The sequence below is a fragment of the Bombus vosnesenskii genome, unplaced genomic scaffold (assembly GCF_011952255.1).
Source record: "Bombus vosnesenskii isolate JDL3184/JDL3185 unplaced genomic scaffold, Bvos_JDL3184-5_v1.1 scf7180000013379, whole genome shotgun sequence".
Classification (NCBI taxonomy): Eukaryota; Metazoa; Arthropoda; class Insecta; order Hymenoptera; family Apidae; genus Bombus; species Bombus vosnesenskii.
The window spans coordinates 1,402,754-1,423,906 of NW_022883009.1; the positions used below are offsets into that span (position 1 = coordinate 1,402,754).

Below are 21,153 nucleotides of genomic sequence, written 5' to 3' on the forward strand. Positions count from 1 at the left end.
TTCAGATGTAAATACGTGTTTCCCGCGTGTGGTAAAAGTATTCATGACCAAGACAGTGAAATAATCATGTAATGAAGTCAACGTTTTATTTCGAGCGAGTTTTGAGTTGGGCTTAAGAGTATTACCAAAGTAAAATATGTCAGAAATGATTATTTAAAGGGAAATCATCAGTTTTATTTTAGTGGCATCAAATAAGTTACCAATTTTCTTACCTTGCTTTTCTTTTCTAAGAATAAATCAAGGCACATGCGTGGCTGTTTGATAATGAAATCCACCACGCATTGTCAGTGTGTCAATGATAAAATCCTTGGCATTCCCTCATGACCTTGTATCCATCCATTTGCGATCTTATTTTAGAATTATTGCCGTTATAAAGTCCTTCCTACATTGATTTTTTATCGCATAATATAACGATTTTTAACATGGTACATTCTGAAGCAAAGACAGAATGGCACAAAATATATCAAATTATTCTTTAAAGTATTTTAAATTTTCTTTACATCATTTTGACTTCTATTGTACCACCAAAATTATTCTCACGTTGCTATTTATTCATATATGCATATACTTAATTTCTCTATAGTTTTAAATTTTAGTTTCGTAAACCGTCAACATATCCTATACCGTATGCGATACCTTCACTGCTCTATTGACAAAGAAATTGTTTCCGTGTAAGGAAATATAGCTGTAAAACAAATTACATAATCTATTACGTCGTGGAAACTCGGATTGGTCAAAATAAAGGATTCAGAGCGTGTACTGCGATCGTTTGGCTTTCTTTTCTCACGGGGAAAGTAAAAGTGGCTATTTCGTGCCAAGGTGAAAGATCGACGGTGAAACTTATCGTGGATGTCCTTCGCAATTCGCGTTCGTGTGTTCCACATACTATATTCGTTCGTCAACTTGAAGACCTTTCCTTTCCTATCAACGGATTTCCAGCGAGCCTTGTTTACATATTGTGGAATTCTCTCGGGGATTCTTTTCTTTCACGTCCTTGATTACTCCCTTGAGTACATGCCAATTAATGCGGATTCTCTTTCTATTGCAGTTGTAACGCATCAAAATAACAACATGTCTGTAACCACATCCGTGCAACCAGCTACTGAGAGTCTTTCTCGCCACGGGTGAGTTGCTTTACGATATTTTGTTCATCGTATTTTATGATAAACAGAATTGGGCAAAGTGTAGGGGAGACAAATATGTTTATATGCAATTCATTTATTTAGACAGAACAATTGCTGATAAGTTGAAAAAAATGGGGAATATAAGGTTTTTGTATTTGTTCGTCTGGTTCTAAATCTTTTCTAATTTAAATTACGCATCGCGATATCGTAACCCATAGAAGCGGAAACCGATATTTTTAAAACGAATTTCTTTGTGGTCTCGTTTATTCAATCGATCTATTTTTTACCATTGTCAATTTTTTGGTGAATCAGCCATAGCGAAGCAACCAATAATGCTTCTGATTTCCACCGAATGATATGTGCCTATACAATACATATGCAGTTTAAATATATTCACATAATTCTTCCCTTATAAATATTTTTAACATCAATCTGTCGTTTTTGAATGAAACTACATACCTTTATCGATGTTAATTTATTGGGTATATATATATCACGGTGCACTCGAAAATATTTGTGAAATATAAATTTGAATAATAATCTATTTATTCAAGGTTGAATATAAATACACAATGTATTTGAGGCATATGAATATATTTTTGCTTATTGAAAGCTTTTTCTTTTCTCGTAGTGATTTGAAAATAAAGGAAAGAGTTTATTCTTAACAAGTACCTCAGATATAATTATAGGGAATACGTAAGTTTATCAAGGCGAAATTCCTATGTGATAATATGATCGCTGTAAGAGGTATAGGATATTTACTATATCATAATGTAATTCACTATTAAAAAGAAAGTGAAATTCGTACAACTTCGAACAAGAAACGTTTATTGTGTCATAACTTCAGGACAAATTCGAAAAATGTCATTCGTGCTATACAAAACCGACAGGGATGACAATACCATATACAACTTCGTTTTACGTTTTTCACACGTATCTTCATAACTTTTTATAAATATGAATTTAATACAAATTTGAATATTCTACTAAATATCATATGCAAAATTTGTTTGTATTCTTAATATCTCAAAAAAAAGTAGCCAAAATGTATCTAAACCGAACATGCTGTATTTACACTTACATTGCTACGTTAAAAACAGCAGAATCAGTAAGAGAATCGGTTTACGGAATTATTGTTGTTAGCGGTATGTTATTCGTAGAAATCGCATCTCTCTCTGTCTCTCTCTCTCGTTTTTGCATAATACGACGGCGTGCCCACGACATCTGTACCTGTTACGCTACTGTACTAGGAAACCACGAAGGACAACTTTAGCAAAGGAAATTGTCGGATCACTCGTAATAGACGCTAGATTTGAACCGATACTATTGTTCTACTGCGTTTTATTTCGAGGCTAGTAAAGTATTGCATAGTTTCGTACAAATCATTGTCGCAGTTTATCGTTTGGATGTCTAGAAGTAAAATATATTTTCTGACATTTAGCTTTCGTGCATGCCTTACGATAAGCTACGGTAAACGTAAAAAGTCACGTGTGCTATGCATTGTTTTGTTATTTCTGAACGATTTGAACAATCTTATGTCTGATTCTATAAAGATCTAATTCTTTTGTTCTCTATAACGGACTTTGCAAATTTAGTTATTTATCTTTTTGTTATATTGATCTTCTACCGTCGTGTAAATTTAATATCAAGGGATAGATTAGGTTCAGAAAATGAGACGTGGGAGGATTATATGCAACGACAGTTTGTAGAAGAAAGTAAGGAACCAAATTGAAAACTTTGTTACCAATAGTATCAGGAAACCTTGACTGGGTTATCTGGACAAGAAGAAGATCAAAATCAGTCCTCTATTGAAAAACATTTTATCGTGGGATTCCTATGAATGTTGATACAGATTATTTATATTAAGTAAGGAAAAATACTAACAACTTATAAATATACCAGAAAATTTATGAATGTTAAAAGTGTTTCAAAGTAGAATTTTAAATGTTTAGGAAAAATTGATCGAACAGCGTGTCGATAAAATGAATGGTATTTTCTCTTCTCCTCTTTCTCTTTTATATTTACCATTTTTCTAAATTTTTTAATTTATTTTCATGTCCAAATTGTTGATTCAAATGCATGCTGTAGAAATTTCGAAAGACCGTTATTGACGGATTATTCGAGTATACGGAGTATACAGGGAGAGAAACCTCGACCGACATTCGGATCCGGATCTGATTTGCTTGTGAGACACGAGACACTACTTTTTCAAGCAGCAATTAAATTATTTGGGTCGAATGTGAATTCTTTATGTTTTGGATCTCGCGTTGAAAATATGAATATTTTGGTGGGATTTTGATGATAGATTAAATAATGCCAAACGAAATGTAATTGGCAAACCGTTTTCCGAAAACATTTCAAAAGGTAGTAAGGTAAAGTAAATTAAAAGAAATGATATCTGCGCGTAAATGTTCCAACTCAAGAATTCTCTAACCAAGCACTCGGTTGCAACGTCCTTATAAATTTAATTTAAAATTTGTTAAGGTTACTACTATAACTATTTTAACTCATGACATTAAACGCTTTAACTTAACTTCGTGCATTGTTTTGTTCAGAAGTTCATAAGACTTGTGTCCACATGGTATATACCATAAAGTACTTCACAGTGTATTACTTAGTTTCGTCGCAATTAATTAATACTTGGCGCCAGCCGGAAATTCTCGAAATTGCTGCGCAAGAGAGAGAGAGAGAGACGTTTGATCCATCAGCCTACACAGCCACGTTGATTCCCGTTTAACGAGTGAGCTGCATATGGAAGTTCGTTTCACGTTTTTGTACACTGTTCAAAGAACAGTCGATGATACGAGATGATTTTGTTTGTGTTGGTCTCTCTGAACGCAATAGCCTCGAAAGAAAAGTGAACAGAATGAAGTTTGCAGCGTAAGTCAATAGATTAATCTGACGTCTTAGATCGTCGCGCCAGTACAAGGAAGATAAGAAAAAAAAATTTACGAGAAACCCCCGTCGATACATTAGCGTAATATTCAAGTTAATGAAGATATTTCATGATTGGGATGGAATCAAATGACTACATTTCCATAATTGCTTTGTATGTAAATTAATAAAAATTTGTTAGCCTAAGTACGTTTGAAATGTATACGTGATAAATTAAAATCTAATTTCGGTAGGAAAAATCTGAATCAGAACATTATAGCACAAAAATTATTATTGCTAAACGTAAATTAAGAAAGTAATAATTTCTAAATTATAGAACGTTTGTATCTCGTACATTTTTATCTTATATTCTTATCAATTCATCTTATTGATTATACTGGTTTATATTTACACGATTAGTGCCGTAAAATGACTACATATCTATTGTTTTAAGATTCGTATAAGTTGATAAAAAGATAAATGGTTCACACATTTTATAAAGAACATAAGAAAAAAATAATATTTGATCTTAACATACATTTTATTCTTTATATTTTACTGCATTTAAAAACGTATGAATATTTTTAGCATAAACCTTAGGTATACCAAAAACAATAATTTAAGTTTTTATTACATAGTTACTCTTTTTATTAAATGACAACAGGTATTTACATCATTTTCAAAATTAATTAAATTCATTTATTCTTGATCAACCATAATTTCATGTGAGTGACTCTTATACGTCACTTGACGCCCGAAACATGACCTATATTCAAACGAGTCATCCCAATATTGCAACCAATCTTTGCATAAAATGCAAACAACTGTTTTCTAGTTTTATCCAGTTCTCATCTTATTTTCTTCTCCTGGATTCCTTGAAAGATTCTGAAGTGTTAGAGCCCATATGAGTTCGTAGTAGAAAAGAAAAACAGTAGAGCTCGATTTACCGATTCCGAGATTTGCACGTCATTCTTTCTCATATGCGCATAAACTTACACGAACGTTTATTACGCGCTCGTCCACGTTACTATCACGTGAAAGGAACGTTTTTCTTCCTTATTTCCATGCTGCATATGTTAACATACATATATATATATATATATATATATATATATATATATATATATATATATGCATCCATACTTAGTGAATTATCCTTCTTCCTACTTCTTTCCTGTTCCACCAATTTTCCATTTTCTCGAATGTTCAGAATTATCACATGATCATGATTTAGGTAGACGAACACTCAAAACACGATAAGCAGGATGGAAGATTTCAGCTGGTACTTTTGTTCAATCGCCTACTGATCGATATATGAACCAATTTTCGTTATCTATTAATTCATTCTTTTTCTTTTACTAAATTGGATGATTAATTGTTTGAGTCCCAGGGATCTTTAAAATAACAGGGTCGAAGAAACCCGAACAGCGCGATAGCGCTTGTCTTAATCGATTGCGTAGAGAAACAAACGGCGCAATAGCGCTCGTCATATTTCTTATTTTTATGAAATACATCTATATTATTATATATGCGTACTATTAGTTTATAAATATTTCAAGTTTTGTTCAATAAAAATTATTTAGAAGAAGTCGTCCGTAACATTTAATTGTACTGGGACTTTTCGACACAAAATCTAAACAGCGCGATCGCGCTGCTTGCGACTCAAACGGTTAAAGAACACTGTTCACAGAATCCTGTGAACAAGTTTGTACTTTAATTGACAAAATGTTAAGTGTAAAATCTTGCGAAGAAAAATTGAATTAGCCTTTGTTTGGTATCCTAGTTTATAATTAATTGCTATATTCATTATAAGTAGTGGTCATATATTTCAACTGACAGTCAGAAAGGCAAACACTTTCGAACGAGGCTTATGTAAAGTATGCCGATTATCGATTGACGTGAGTAGTGAACATCCTAACGGTCGGTAAAAACTTGCAAGAAAAAATAACTTTAACGTGACACCGTCCGGGTTTAACGTACGAATATCTTCAAGGACAGCCTTTCGATCTAGTTGAATCATATTTGACAGTCTATTTTAGTTTAAAAAATCTAATTTGCCTATGGTCGTTTGATAAATTGTGCCATGTTGTAAATTCCGTGTATTTTTCAATAGGAAGAATATGGTATTGAAAATGCTTTTAACAGAAAAGATTTCCTTCTGCATATACTGTCTATTTTTCCTATTTAATAGTGCAAAAATTTGTTGAAATTCTTTCCTTCGTTATGTAAAGCCGTTTATTGGTACCAGGATAAAAGAGTGATTATATAATTGTGATTATCTAACTTATTTCGTGCGGATTGTTTAAAAGTGTAATTAAAATATAAAAATGGTCGGAAAGGAAATTACATATTTGAAAAAAGCAATAAACGTTCGATCATTTTGATAGCTATATTTATAATAAATATAATAGCTATAGTTTAGATTAAATGAAGTATATACACATTAATAAGGAAACTGATGCACTCCATATTAAAGATCTGCATTTATTTTGTTTTTTTAGAAGCAATATCTCCTTATCCTGCCATAGTTCATGCGGGAGCGTCGACGATGGCCTCCAAGGATCTCATCCTCAGTATCAAGACACGATCCTTACTATTGAGGAACTTCGTGCTCAACTGAACTCCTGCTTCACGTAAGTTTCCATTCCGTTCTAAATTACAAAATTTGTTGTGCAGAGTTGCATATTTAAACTAATTCTAATTCCAATTATAATTAATAAATAAGGAATAAGAAATTTTCGTTAAAAAAAATTATTTTCTTCTTTATTTTTATTATTTTTCTCGTTATATACACGTTATAACAGAGTAATTAAAAAAAGTCTCGTCAAACTCCATCAGGACAGATTGATGTAAAGATAATTTAGAAGTTTTTATGAAATACAAATTAACTCAAAACTTTTTCATATCTACATTTGATGATAAATTTTCATCTAAAATTTAAGATTTCATCATAAAACTGTGATAGATTGAATTACTCAGAAATAGATCTTAATAGTAAATACTTCTCCATCATCAAAACTTGAAGCATAAGGATGTTCTAAATTTCTAAAGAATAGGTATTTCCAAAATACATTAAAATACAAAAATTTAAAGATATAAAAGGCAAACTGCTTTGTATCCAACTTAGATATATTGAAATTTTAGAAATCAAAATTTAATCCATAATTTATTAAAAGATACACTAAAAATACACTAAAATTGTAGGTTGCGTCAAGCGCACATGTCGACAATAGCACGAAAATGGTGTATGAAATTTGATAGTTACTTATCTGTTACGTCAAAAGTAATATATACAGTCGCACTACACGTCTCCATGTTAAACGAGAGAAATTGATAAATGTTGTAGTTAGCTCAAGAGTAGAAGCTATCAGAAATAATGCACCTGACTGGGTTCTTCTTCGTATAATTTTTAATACAAGCTAGGAATTACACACTCTCGTTAGGCTATTGACTTCTGCAATCGTCTTAAAATCATTCTGTATGCGCTATTTCTGTTGTTTCGCTTGACGATCAAGTATTGAGAGTGATTAAGACCGCGCTTTATATGTACATTAACATATGCTTGTATGTATTAGCGCGACAGCAAGGATCCTGAGAACGGTTTGTAATTGGCTAAGCAAAGTTGAACTCTTGTCTTGACGTCGAGTCGATAATAATAGGTCGGTAATAGAATCCGACATGATCCGGAGTCGCGATGATTAAATATGTTTTAGACGTTGGTCGCGTATTAGACGCATCAAATGCCATGAAGAAATCCGATTTAAACTCCGTCATTCTTGAAATCCATTGTTTCAATCTGATTATTACGTCACTGGTACTTTGGTGTGAATGATTCAAAATGATTGATTTGGTTGAAAATCTTGCTGCGACCTTGTAAAATTCTAGAAATTTTTCAATTTTATTGTCGTTTTTTTAAACTTTATTATTTTTAAAGATGTACCTGTCCTAAAAATTAGATATTCCTTAAAAAAATATATACAATCTTTTTAAATTTCACGTATATTCAAAGTGTCGTACATTTACCTTAAACGCATAATAAATATTAGGTTGTCCCAAAAGTTTCTTTTGTTTTATAAGGAAATACACACAACATTTTTTATTTTATATTATTTTATTGAATTCTGTATGATTCATTTTGTTGCAATAGAACAAAAAATGTTGTGCATCTATTATTTTCTTATAAAACTTCTGGGACAATTTAATATCTAGTTTATGTACATTTAGAAATATATATGTAACTTACGTATTCTTATACGTACGTACTCAAGAGCTTGCGCGATACAGTGCACTGAGATTGAACTTAAGACATTTTCATAACCTATTGGATTTACAATTACTTCCACCTTATGATTTTATAATTATAGAAATAAGATATCAAGAGACTATATTATCCAGTCGAGTTACTTTTTTCGATTAACGTAACATACATTTGATAATAAAATAATAATTTTTAATATTTTGATTAACAGAAAGAGGACAAGCAGATTATTTCTATTTTATGATATTATTATTTTATGATATTTTATGATATTTTTCCACGTTATAGATACCAAAGAAATTGATCCTTCTTTCGTAAGTCTAAAGCATCATAAACTCTTTCATCAAAGACGTTTTTTATTTATAGATGTGGGGTTTCGTGGAGCGAAGAACATGTCTCTCTGGACTGCAGCGAATGCGGTGGCTATTCCCTTCAGCGGCCGTGTCCACTCTGTGACGGACGTTGTCGCACCTCGTGGAAACGCGACCTTACTATGGTATATATCTATTTCTTCTCTTAACTATAATATACCTTATAAACGCCGTAAAATGAGGACTCATTAGCGCAGAAATAAGAAATGCAAATCTGCTTTTAGAAAAATAAATAAACTTATTTTTAATCCAAGTACAATGAAATTAATGACAATTATATGCAATTTGTCATCAGCTTCAAAACTATATGCATATTTAATAATGTTAGGTGTGTCCCGACAAAGAATTAAAATAGAAAAAAGCAAAATATAGAATATTATAGAATAATAAAATCAATTTTTATGTTTTAATCAGATGTTCAATATTAGCTGTAAGACGAGTAGTTGTACTCTTATCGATTTTGCGCATGACATCTATAACAGCCTCGTGTTACCATGAAGGTCATATTAACGACTGCCTTGTTCGCGATAAGTTCTAAATGTTAGTTATACGAAGCAGTCGATAAATGCTGAGCTTAAGCAATAAAACTTTTTTAGCTCCTTTTTTAATCAATAAATGAAGATCAAGAAATTGAAAGAAATAAGAATATAACGAAGAATGAACATGATGTAAATAGCTACATAAATAAAGAATATACAAAATTTTATAATAAATATATAATTTTTAGTACAAAAAATGAGTTTCTAAAGAAATAGATATTTTAAAAATAGAAGAACTATGATATTTTTTATCAGAAAGTATACAAGTTCTATAAATTATATTGTAACTTTCTATGAACAATTAGGACTAATGAAATTGCAATTGATATCGGTTTTAAAATCGGTTTTATCGGATATTAAAAATGGCATAACTGTCTGTCGTAAAAAGAATTATATAGGTATATATAGTTATAATTTATAACATATAGCTATAATTTATTATAATATATAGCTATAATTCGAAAAATACCATGCATGCAACGACGCACATTTGTCTTTCTGCGACTAAGTAAAATGTTCATCTATTATAGATCATTATAGTATAATAAAATGAATGAATCAAGAATATAGAAAAATAAATTTTTTATTTTACAGTCGCATGCCAGTGGTAAAGCAAGATGGATTGGTGAATGTGGATTAAGTTGCGGTCCTTCCATCGAGGAGCCATTGGTGCCCGCGTTGGAAAAACTACGAGCCACATCGTGAACTATGTTCAGCAGCAAATGCATAGAAAGACGTCATCGTGTACCGTCAACCATGCACAAGACTTAATCCATCACCATTCATATAGCGTCACCCCACCACCATTGTGCGAGTCGGAAATGTGTGAATGTGGATTTTGGATGTATAAATGATACATTATGTTCCTGAGGAGCGAGAACGGAACGGACAACATCGAACAATGAAACCCGTTCTTCTTCCATGGCTTCATGTTTGATGATGCATTACCATGAATGGTCGATTAGCGAAGAATCTTCTGAGAGCTTAAGCAAAGATCACCATCTTCATCGTCATCGTGAATTCAAGAGACATTTGGGTTTAAAAAGGCGAAGAACTACTGCGTGGAATTTTCGCTGCTGACGATTGCTTCTTGATAGATCAAGAAATATGATACAATACCACGTTCGATCTCTTTGTATTACTAGAAATTTTGAATCGCATTTCATTGGGAATATGTATTAGCCGCTGAAACTTTAATTGAATTAATAGTTAAAATGATTTCGCCTCTCAGAAACAATTGACCGACAAATTGATACAGCTGTGTGCTTTTAGAAGAATTAATCAGGGCTGTAATTACATTTCGTTGATAGCGGTCGGTTAGCGGATATCCTCGTTAATCGATAAATATTGGTGCAACGTTGTTTGAATTCAGTACATAAGTTTTTATATATCCTTCACTACAATGAAATGCTGCTATATTTTGGCAAAAGTAACGAGAAAATACTTATCCAAAATGGTAGTAGAGCGTGAATAAGTAGTTCCAAAATGCGCGCGCATGCGTGTGTATCACGGTTTTACGAATCTGCAATAAGTATTTTCACGCTTAGTTTGTGACGAAAAATTACACTTTAGACTTTTCTTTATTAGCTACTGTAAATTTGGTCTCGAAAACACAACTTTCGAGGTTTAAGTACCATTTTACGAGATTATAAAGCAAAATGAATTTCTGTTATTAGATCAATTTGTAAAAAGATAGTATCTTGGATCAGTGTAGTTTAAAAGATATGAAACGAGAAGATTAATATCTGAAAGAATGGCATATGTATTTATTATTAGATTTACGGAATCAAAATTAGGAGTTAAATTTTAATTGAAAGCTGGGTAAACTATATCTTTTTCGAAAACAACATACATTATATTCAAATAATTGCTTGATAATTAAGAGGAACTTGCAATATAACGCGCAAGAAGAGTTTAACTAAAATTTGAAGACGTATTAACTTCAGACAAAATTAATTAACCGAATCCATAACCTCACATCAATCTAACATCATAGACCTATACCATTAAATTATAAATGAAAGCTTTCTATTGCATATGATGGAAATACGTACAGAGTGGCAAAAGATTGATTTCATAGAGACATAGAAACTTTGGTATATTATACTAAATATAATACGTCTTCATTTGCGATTGCACTCTTAAATGTTGGTGCTAAGTGCCAAGAAACACAAAAATTAACCTAAGAAGCAGAACTGTGAAAAAATCAATCAACATAGAAAGCTAGTAAACGTGAATTAAACTTCTTTTTATGAGTTAAAAATATACCGCGTTTCCAATGGAAAAATTTCCAACTTTAAATAACCATATGTACAACAATTTTATTGTAAAATACGATTTTAGATTTGTCAAGTTAAAAGTAGCTAAATCATATGTCACTCTCTACTATTTTCCACGTAATAATATGTTTCTACTCCGTTTTAGCTAAATAATGTATATGTAGCTTATATGAAAAAAACGATCAAAGAGAAGCATTTATGTTGGTGCCAATAATTTTATTGAATTTATACCATTTCATTCATTTCTTAAACCGTTCACCGAAATGCTTTTAATATTAGTTTTCGTGAAATAATTGTATAATTTATGCACGATTCATTTCTGAACATATCTGTATATTTCTTGACAGTGTAATATTTCGTATGTGAGAACATGTTCATCAAGTCCATGCTCATTTATATTAAACTATAACTCGTGAACATTTTCTGAAGTATTAGCCTAGCTGCAGGCTTTAGTTTAATGCTTTAGAAAAAACGTTTGGTAGCAATTTTTATTTAATCAATAAAATTCTTATTTATGACCAAAACATTAAAATTATTATTATGGGTTTAATAAACGATATTCGTCAAAAAAAGTTGGTGTTATTTATAAACACAAAATAACAATAAATAACACAAGACATATATATACAACACAATAATCATACATATGAAAAGTAAAATTTTACATATACAAGACACGCATAATTTACGCAGCAGAATAATTTTTAATCAAAATAATATAGTGAATAAAAAGGAGTATGCGAAGGTTTCTCTTTTATTGACAATTTTATGTACATTTTTATTATGCTGTGTAGCATATCCACTCATGTTGAATTATATCAAAGTACATTATTCTGTTTATGCACTTTCTTATTTCAAGATTACTTATTTGTATATTTCATGAAATATATAGTACGATAAAAATAATACACTACTGTAATAGCCAAAGTAGAAACAGATTGATCATCAAAGAAGATACAAACCATACTATATATTGAATGCTGAAATAAGTACTGAAATAAGCACTCCAAACTAGAAACACGGACAAAATTGTGCTATATCAGAAAAGAATGAATTTTACTATCAAATATCAAATACTGGGAAGTTTTGATCACAAACGTATTAAGTCTAGTTGTTACTCTTTAATTAAGACTGTTTCTATATTGATCTGTGAACTTTAAGTATATAGCCGCATTGAAAGTGGCATACTTTTGCTGTACAATTTTTAGAGAATATTAACTCATAAATTATCGTACAAAATATCTCCATTATATAGCTCTTAATATTATTGGGTACAATTTGCAAAACTGTTCGGTAGAAAAAGACATTATTCCGACTGAGAATTACACAAAGAGACAAATACTGAAAAGACTGCATATAGAGGTAAGGGCAACGTTGCTCCTTAAAAAATCTGTGCGTGAAATTATTTGCTGCCTAAATCACGCTAAAATATTTTACTATTTAGTTTACATAAACGCAGCACTGATTTGCTAAGAGATCGGTCAAACTCTTCTTTGAAATAATAAAGAGAATCTCAGCACCATTATCCTACAAGGACAACTAATCTTGCTTGCAACGTGTGCAAGTATTGACAAGAATTACACTTTGGTGTACGACATGGTTCACGTGCAGTAATAAATAAAGTTGCTGCATTGTAATGATAGGATATTGGTAACTTCTTCTTGTCGATCGTTCCGTCCTGTACAAAAATTAAACAATTGTACGGACAATTTTACAATACATGACCATGAACAAATTTCATTAAAAGACTAGGACAGGCTAAAATTATATTTAAAATTAAAATATAATTAAAATTATATTACTTCGAACAGAATTCTAGTAGGAACGAATTGCAGGTGGAACCGTCGCACATTCTTGTTTATCTAGAGTATTATCTATGACTGGTCTGAACTCAATAGATACCTGAAAAATTTAGTTTAATTTAGTAAGCTATTCTAAAAGAAAGTGAATATAATTCGTATATAATTCGATATTTACTTCGCCTGTTCGGGGGTTGATTTTTGTAAGTGTGTGTTTTCGCCAATGTTGATCCAGTGATTTGGGCTCCTGGTTCCCTATCGGTTTACTATAATCGTATTCATCGATTCTATCTCTAAAATCTTCACGTGCATGAGCCCCGCGACTTTCTTTCCTATTTTCCGCAGCTACTATTGTTTGCATAGCATTGATCATTAAGTTTTGTAATTCAAGAGACTCTACAAGATCAGAATTCCAGATCATAGATTTGTCCGACACCTTCAGATCGCTCAACTTGTTGTATAAAGCAGACATCTTCTGACAGCCTAATAGAATTAAAAAATATTTTAGCTTTAAATCGCTATTTACAATATTTCTACAACAATTCTAAATTAAATTTTCAATTGAATTTCTACCTTCTTGTAATGTTTCAGCTGTTCTGAACACGGCTGCATGGGTTTGCATAGTTTTCTGCATGCTTAATCTCAATTCTGCCGTAGAAATACTGCCATTTGCATTTCTAACCCAATCCAAATTTGCTACACTTTCTTCTCCAGCATTCTAAAATATATATTAATCACAATAATCGGTTTTTGCATTATACTAATCGATAATCATTGCAAAAACATGTTACTAACAGGTTTCAGAGGACCAATGGCTTCTCCTGGCTTATTTTCCGCTGCGATTGTTTTAGCACAAGCACGACCAAACACAACTAAATCTAATAATGAATTTGCACCAAGACGATTAGCACCATGAACAGATGCGCAAGCTGATTCTCCACAGGCATATAGTCCAGGCACAACTGTATCCTCGTCATTTTTCCTTGTTAGAACTTGACCTCTGTAGTTTGTAGGTATTCCTCCTATATAATTAAATTTTTAATAGTATGAAATTGCTATCTAATAGGCTTACATTACTTTTAACATTTAATAATGTATCTTCCTTTTAGGATTGAAATTTAAAAAAAAAAAACAGGGTACATACCCATATTATAGTGTACCGTAGGTATAACAGGAATAGGTTCTCTTGTTACATCAACTCCAGCAAATATCATTGCTGTTTCTGAAATACCAGGTAGCCTGGCTGCTAACTGTTCAGGAGGTAAATGATGGAGTTGCAAATAGATATGATCTTTCTCTGGACCAACGCCTCTAAATAAAATTAAGTCATATTGATAAATAAACCATTGTTAATCTCATATAACTCTTTTATAAGCTATCAAAAAATTATGCAGTTAGTGTATCTAAATTTTTAGCGATGAAATAAAATAAATCAATATAAATAAATATAAATTTTATGTTTATAATAAACTTTGACTAAAATCTAGTTTTTATCTGTTTTTATCACAAGGATTTTTAAGATTGTATGATTACTTAGTAGAGAAATTACTTAAATGTTTAATATAAACAGTAATAAATCGTATAATGATATTCAGTGCAGATAGTAAAAGAATTTTCCATTTATTTCGCCTCAAAGAAATTATGTATTTCCACTTTTTGTATGATTTCAGAATAATCTATATATGTATGTGTATATTTATACGACTTACCTGCCTTCCCGGATTTCTATAGTCATAGACCTAGATACAACGTCCCTAGAGGCTAAATCTTTCGCGACTGGAGCATAACGTTCCATAAACCTTTCACCTTCACTATTAACGAGATAGCCTCCTTCACCGCGACTGCCTTCTGTAATGAGGCAACCAGCTCCATATATTCCTAAAATAAGAAATAATGTTATAAATATATCATAAACGAATGTAGAAATCAAATCAATGTTTACACATTATTTTGTACCAGTAGGATGGAATTGCACGAATTCCAAGTCCTGATTTGGCAAATTGGCTCTAGATATCATTGCAGTGCCATCACCAGTGCATGTATGAGCAGATGTGCAAGAAAAATATGCACGACCATAGCCTCCAGTTGCTAGTACTGTGTTTTTAGCATGAAAACGATGGAGTGTACCATCCTCCAAAGAAAGAGCAATCACACCTCTGCACTCTCCATCCTCCATTAGTAAATCCAGGGCGAAGTATTCGACAAAATAGTTGCACTCATAGCTTAATGATTGACCATATAATGTATGAAGCAGAGAATGACCTGTTCTGTCTGCTACGCAGCAACATCTGTGAGCTTGACCACCTTTCCCAAATTTCAGGGATTGTCCACCAAAAGCACGTTGATATATTTTGCCTAAAATAAGAATGATTATTTCAGAAAAATTTTTATTTTAATACTGCATATACATAATAAGGTCGCCTTTTTGTGATTAATAATTCTGATTATTCTATAAATTTATGGAATATTTTATCTATAAATTTATCTTTTATCATTACAAATATCACTTTGAAATTGAAACTATACAACAAATAAGCATATTCACATTACTAGTAGGAGTACAACAATACCTAGGTATCAGCTGAAAATGACATAATGAGGTCATAAATTGAGACATTTAAGGGGAGATAAGGAGCTCGAATTGTGGGTGACCCTTGTTCAGGGCTGTATAATAACAATTCAGAATTATTTCTTCCTTTCAAGTAGGTATGTTGGCGGTAGAGAATTTTCTGGCAACCCTGGTCACTGGATGCATACGGCCCTGAGAGCGGCTAGATCAATCGATATCACCGTTTAATGTTTTACGTTTTAATTTACGACCACACTATATCGCTTCCAACTATGATACATGGCAACCGTAAAATGTGATTTGTTATTTTTAAATGTCAATTATAAATTCTTATCAATACTGTTTTTGATAGTTATAAATTTTGGTAGTAATAATACCTACGTCTTCAGAATAACAGGTTCGTGAGTAAAAAATGCTTAGGTGTTATTATAAACATTGAAAAATTATGAATTATATGGATTTCAACTATGGATAAAAATATAAAACAGAAGCAAAATTATAATGGATGTGCTCAAAAGAATCGCAAAGACGAAGAATATAAAACAGATAACCAAATTCAAAAAATAAAAGAATCTGAATCAAATTATAGACTGAAGTCAAATAAGTAATTTGTACACTTTTAGATATTTTTATGACTGATTTGTTATAAATTGATTAATTAATTATCATTATATAAACAATTACTGTTTATATTTAATATTTGTATAGTTCAAATCAAAGAACCCATTCTCGTTCTCGCTCACCATGTAAGAATTCTAAACAATGGATAAGTTCAAATGCTTTCATAAATTTTGTTCAGGACTTCAGACAAGTAATTAAGCATATAAAAAATCTATTTTTGCTTATCAATAAAAAAATTACATTTACAGAATCTTACTGGTGTCAGAAGTACAAAAATATTCCAGATAGCTGGTGAAAGATGGAAAAAAATGCCTTTTGAAGAAAAACAACCATATATAAAGGCAGCTATGAATATTAAAAATAAAAAGCAAAATCAACAAAAGATTGAAAACATAAATAATGTCGTTAATACAAATACAGAACAACCAAAGAATGAAGATACACAAAAACAAGAAAAAACTGGCAAGAGAGAAAGAAAGAAAAAGGTTAATACTTTATTTGATTAAATTAACTAAAACCTTTTATCTCTTAGACAGTATGAATAGTATAGGTCTTTAATTATAGGAACCAAAAAAATCTATTAAGAGTAAAAGTAATACTGAATCAGATAATGAATCGATCTCTTCTGGTACAACAGCCACAAATACAAGTGAAGATATGTCGGATATGAGTTCATAAATACAATACAATCAGTTATATAAATGTGATGGTATTTATAACCAATTGATGTTTTGATAACTTTTCTCATTGTGTAACTTATTATTAAGAAGACTCAAATTTTTCATATATAATAAAATTTTTCATTTGTATTAAAATATATTTATGATCCGTGCAAAATTTAAAATGATACATTTACTTTTTATATAAAACATACAATGCTGCCTATATTTTATAAACAATATTACCATCTGAAGTTCGACTGAAAGGCATGCCACAATTCTCCAATTCAATGACTGCCTTTGGTGCTTCACGTGTCATATAATGAATAGCATCCTGATCACCCAACCAGTCAGATCCCTTAACTGTGTCATACATGTGCCACTGCCAGTTATCTTCCTCCATATTACCCAAAGCAGCATTGATACCTCCTTGAGCAGCAACAGTATGTGACCTTGTAGGAAATAGTTTAGTAATGACTGCTGTCTTGAATCCTTCAGCGACCAAGCCATAAGCTGCACGCAATCCTGCTCCACCAGCACCCACAACAACAGCATCATAAGTATGATCTACTAATGGATAATGCTTAGAAACATTGTCTGAGATTTTTGCAGCCTTGCCATCTGGGGTATAATGAAGTTTGCGATTTGTAATGACCAGTAATCCAAATTTGTTCTGAAATAACATGAAAGCATGATAAAAAGATTGGTTAGGATAAATAGATATCACATGTGATAATTATACAAAATCATGACTGAATCTTATATCTATAGTGTCTGTACATAGCAAGTGTATGTATGCATAGACTTATACATATATATAGCATAATCACATTGCATTAATATTCTATTTATAAAACACGAAGCAGTTTTAGAAACTGAATTGAAAAAAGTAAGGTGACACTGTTTAAATCGTTACAAAACGCAATTCGATTTAATAAATGATTTAACCGTACTTTAATACGTAACATGTCACTCGTGATATACTGATTTTTAATGGCATTGCAACATCAACGATATCTGACCGAAGATTTAATCTCGAGTAATATTTTTCGTAATAAGACTACATTTTGACAAATTTTTTTAAAGATACATAAAAATAAACCTAATTTACAATAATTTTTAAAAATTTGTTGTGATAACAATAGTTTGTTAGTATTGCGATAGAAATATAATAATGATATGTAAAATTATGTAATTAATTAAGACGCGTGATTGTCCTGTATCATAAACAAGGTTAATTGCGTTTCGTGCAATTTTATCGAAATGTACTGAAATATATTAATGGACTATTATTTATTGAATGTATCATATAAATGATTAAAAAGTTGTTATATACCGGAATGTAATTATCCTTATCGAATTGAAAATGTTTTCACAATGAGGCCATAGAATAGAACTATGTATTACTCGATGAACATCATTTACCATATGGAGACTAAGAGAAATGATATGTTGGCGATAAGTTTTTTGTCCTATACTAGATATACTGCATTTAAATTTCAATTTTATACACTTTTAATCATACTAAAGTCATGTTGAAAAAATGGCTAGTGGTTATAAAATCGAATATTTAATACGAAACAAATTAATAGAATGAAAACCAAGTAATTATCTAAAACAGATTTATTACGCTTTTATTTCCGATTAATATAGTATGATGAATATAAAAAAAGAAATTCGAAGATGGTAAAGTTAATGAATTAACATATGAAATGATATTTAAAGAGTGTAATTTCGCGCTAATGTCAGTTTCCCGTGCCGGTAGTTTATCCGCAATTATAATTAAACTTCTAAAATAAGATACAGCAATTTTTTTCATTGTCACGTATTTAAGGTCAACATTAAAGTGAAGAATAGACAAAAAATATTTGTTTAGTGAAGATAACGGAAATTAGAATCGTTGTTACCTATTTTGCAGTGAAAATCATGATTATTGAGTAGGCCGGCTATTGTGGGGTGGCGCGTACGAAATGAAAGAAGTGCGGTAAGAAAAGACATTCGACGTTAGAATTGTCTGCTAAACGTTCTCCTGTCTAGCCTGAATTTATTCAAATCACTATTATTTTAATCAGCGTGTTTCCAGTATTTATTTATTCATGACTTTTAGACAATTTTAAAAGACTGATGTTTATAACGAAAAATATTTTGCGAGAGAATCGATGCAGGTATTCGTTAAGACATGTTAGTAAACTTACGTAATTGATCAACGCCGAGTATTATATAGCAGGTATATCATTGTTAGATTAAAAATTACATAACTTAACGAAAATCGGCTTACCAACGTCGTTGTGGGAGGATTTCTCGCCAGTAAAGACGATAGCTTCAAAAGACCGCTCATCTCGGTATAATGTCACTTGCTCAGGTGAAAATGTTATTATTAACAATAACACGCGCACCTCTTTATCGAATGCGCGATTCGGATTCACCGTGCAAATGCTAATATTTGTTAACTTCACTCCCGCACTTCTCGCACGGCGACGTGAAGTGTACAAGTCGGTTGAGTACCGACTACTGGCGGAAGCTTCCTGACGAATATCAGTGCTGCCAATCCTATCGTCACGAGATAACCTCGTTTGTGAGGTGCTCGCTAATTTTTTGCTTCAATCTCATTGTTTTTCATTCATACACTTTGTCTGTTTTTAGCATTTTTAAGGTATAATTGTTTTAATATTAATCCTTCGTCCTTCGAAATTTCGAAGTTAACGTCACAAATAATAGTTAACCGTAGGCGGGAAAATTAAACGATACCGCGAAAGAAATCAAGCGGTTCTCATTTCACTTTACATACGATGGGGTGTTAACGGTATTTTGAATTATGTAGCTATACGAGTGCGTGGGTTCTAAAGGGAAAGTAACTCGATATAATCTGTGTAATGTACATCATTTACCTGTGCTCTAAGGAATGAATATTAAACCAAAAAATCTAAATAATTCAAACTCTATCGATAAATCATTACAAGTAGGCATCGATATAAATTAAAAATGCTAGTGAGAGTTACAGAACTTTAACAATAAAGAGGTAAGTTTATTCATATTTGTATGTAGTCGTTGTTTTTTTAAATTTAAATTTGGCCATTCATTGCTTGGTGAAATATCGATCATACCAAGTTGGTTTCAAAATGTACACGTGTACTATGATGTTTCAGAAAACTTCAGAATCTATGATTGTTTGTGTTTCGAATTCCACAGCCATTGATTTCGCAAAAATTCTCACGCTTTATGAGGTTGTTAACACAGCTGCTAACGGTGCCTATGCTTAACCGAACTTTATTTCCTGTAGTACGGGGAGAAAGAAAAAAAAATGAGAAAGATTTGTCGTACTCCGGGGTTAGCGGTATGGCGCACGTTTCGTTTCCCTATTGGTTGATTCTTTGTAGGCTCGTCTCTATATACATAGGTAAATCTTATATCGTATAGTGGGGTGTCACATGGTGTCACACATACAGGTACCTTAGTCAGACGTTACCAATACAATAGCTGATCAAGTGTTGGTAAGTGTAGGAATGTAGGAGTACGGTTTACGAAACAAATTAGCTTGCACTGATTCATATATAGCTAGTGTAAGTATTCATTGTTCATGTTTAAATATATATGAGTTCTACAGATACGATCTATTTGTTAAATTTTTAAAATTTTCAATAGAAAACCTTATTATATAAATATGTTAAACATATAAAATGTTGTGTGTACGTGTAATAAAAAATGAATACTTTCTTTTATATTATTTTATTTTATTATTACATCTTATATCCGATACAATCAAACAATAAAATTATTTGATATGTTTTCGACTAAACTTTTGCATGCAGATAAGCTTTGTCCTTCGTTGTTTCTGATCAGTTATATTCTGGTTTTTCTAATTGTTCCGAACATTTTATCTTATATTTATTTATGGAAAAATAAGAATTTTAAACAACATACACTTTAGATTCATTGAACATTGTTTTCTAAATTCAGAGTCATTTGTATCGAACACAGCTTTTTATTTTGTAAATAGTCAAGAAATAAAACGTAATTACTTCCAGAACAATTCTGAAAAATATAATTTAAGGAGATGTTC

General features: G+C 31.3%; 3 protein-coding genes across 4 annotated transcripts in view; 2 read left to right on the forward strand and 1 right to left on the reverse strand.

Annotated features, from left to right (window-relative positions):
- Positions 1-11,963, forward strand: part of LOC117237516 (protein pinocchio) — a 51,967-nt gene extending 40,004 nt beyond the window's left edge. The window contains exons 3-6 of one of the 2 annotated variants that reach the window (XM_033501559.1): positions 1,049-1,124; positions 6,527-6,631; positions 8,623-8,752; positions 9,761-11,963. In XM_033501559.1, the coding sequence (XP_033357450.1) occupies positions 1,049-1,124; positions 6,527-6,631; positions 8,623-8,752; positions 9,761-9,871 (422 nt within the window). In that variant the 3' untranslated portion in view covers positions 9,872-11,963. Of the gene's footprint in view, positions 1-1,048; positions 1,125-6,499; positions 6,632-8,622; positions 8,753-9,760 lie in introns of both variants that reach the window. The other variant, XM_033501558.1, reaches the window with a different exon arrangement.
- Positions 11,964-12,181: 218 nt separating this feature from the next.
- LOC117237512 (succinate dehydrogenase [ubiquinone] flavoprotein subunit, mitochondrial) lies at positions 12,182-19,625 on the reverse strand. Its single transcript, XM_033501551.1, has 10 exons — positions 19,372-19,625; positions 17,340-17,766; positions 15,201-15,599; positions 14,954-15,122; positions 14,389-14,555; positions 14,040-14,266; positions 13,818-13,962; positions 13,423-13,727; positions 13,248-13,347; positions 12,182-13,123 (listed from the first exon to the last, which is right to left on the reverse strand). The coding sequence occupies exons 1-9, from the start codon at positions 19,429-19,431 to the stop codon at positions 13,261-13,263; spliced, it is 1,986 nt and encodes a 661-aa protein (XP_033357442.1). The 5' UTR covers positions 19,432-19,625; the 3' UTR covers positions 12,182-13,123; positions 13,248-13,260.
- Positions 16,228-17,501, forward strand: LOC117237519 (high mobility group B protein 4-like). Its single transcript, XM_033501564.1, has 4 exons — positions 16,228-16,417; positions 16,522-16,624; positions 16,683-16,919; positions 16,999-17,501. Exons 1-4 carry the CDS (start codon positions 16,281-16,283, stop codon positions 17,110-17,112), a joined length of 591 nt encoding a protein of 196 aa, XP_033357455.1. The 5' UTR covers positions 16,228-16,280; the 3' UTR covers positions 17,113-17,501.
- Positions 19,626-21,153: the final 1,528 nt, after the last annotated feature.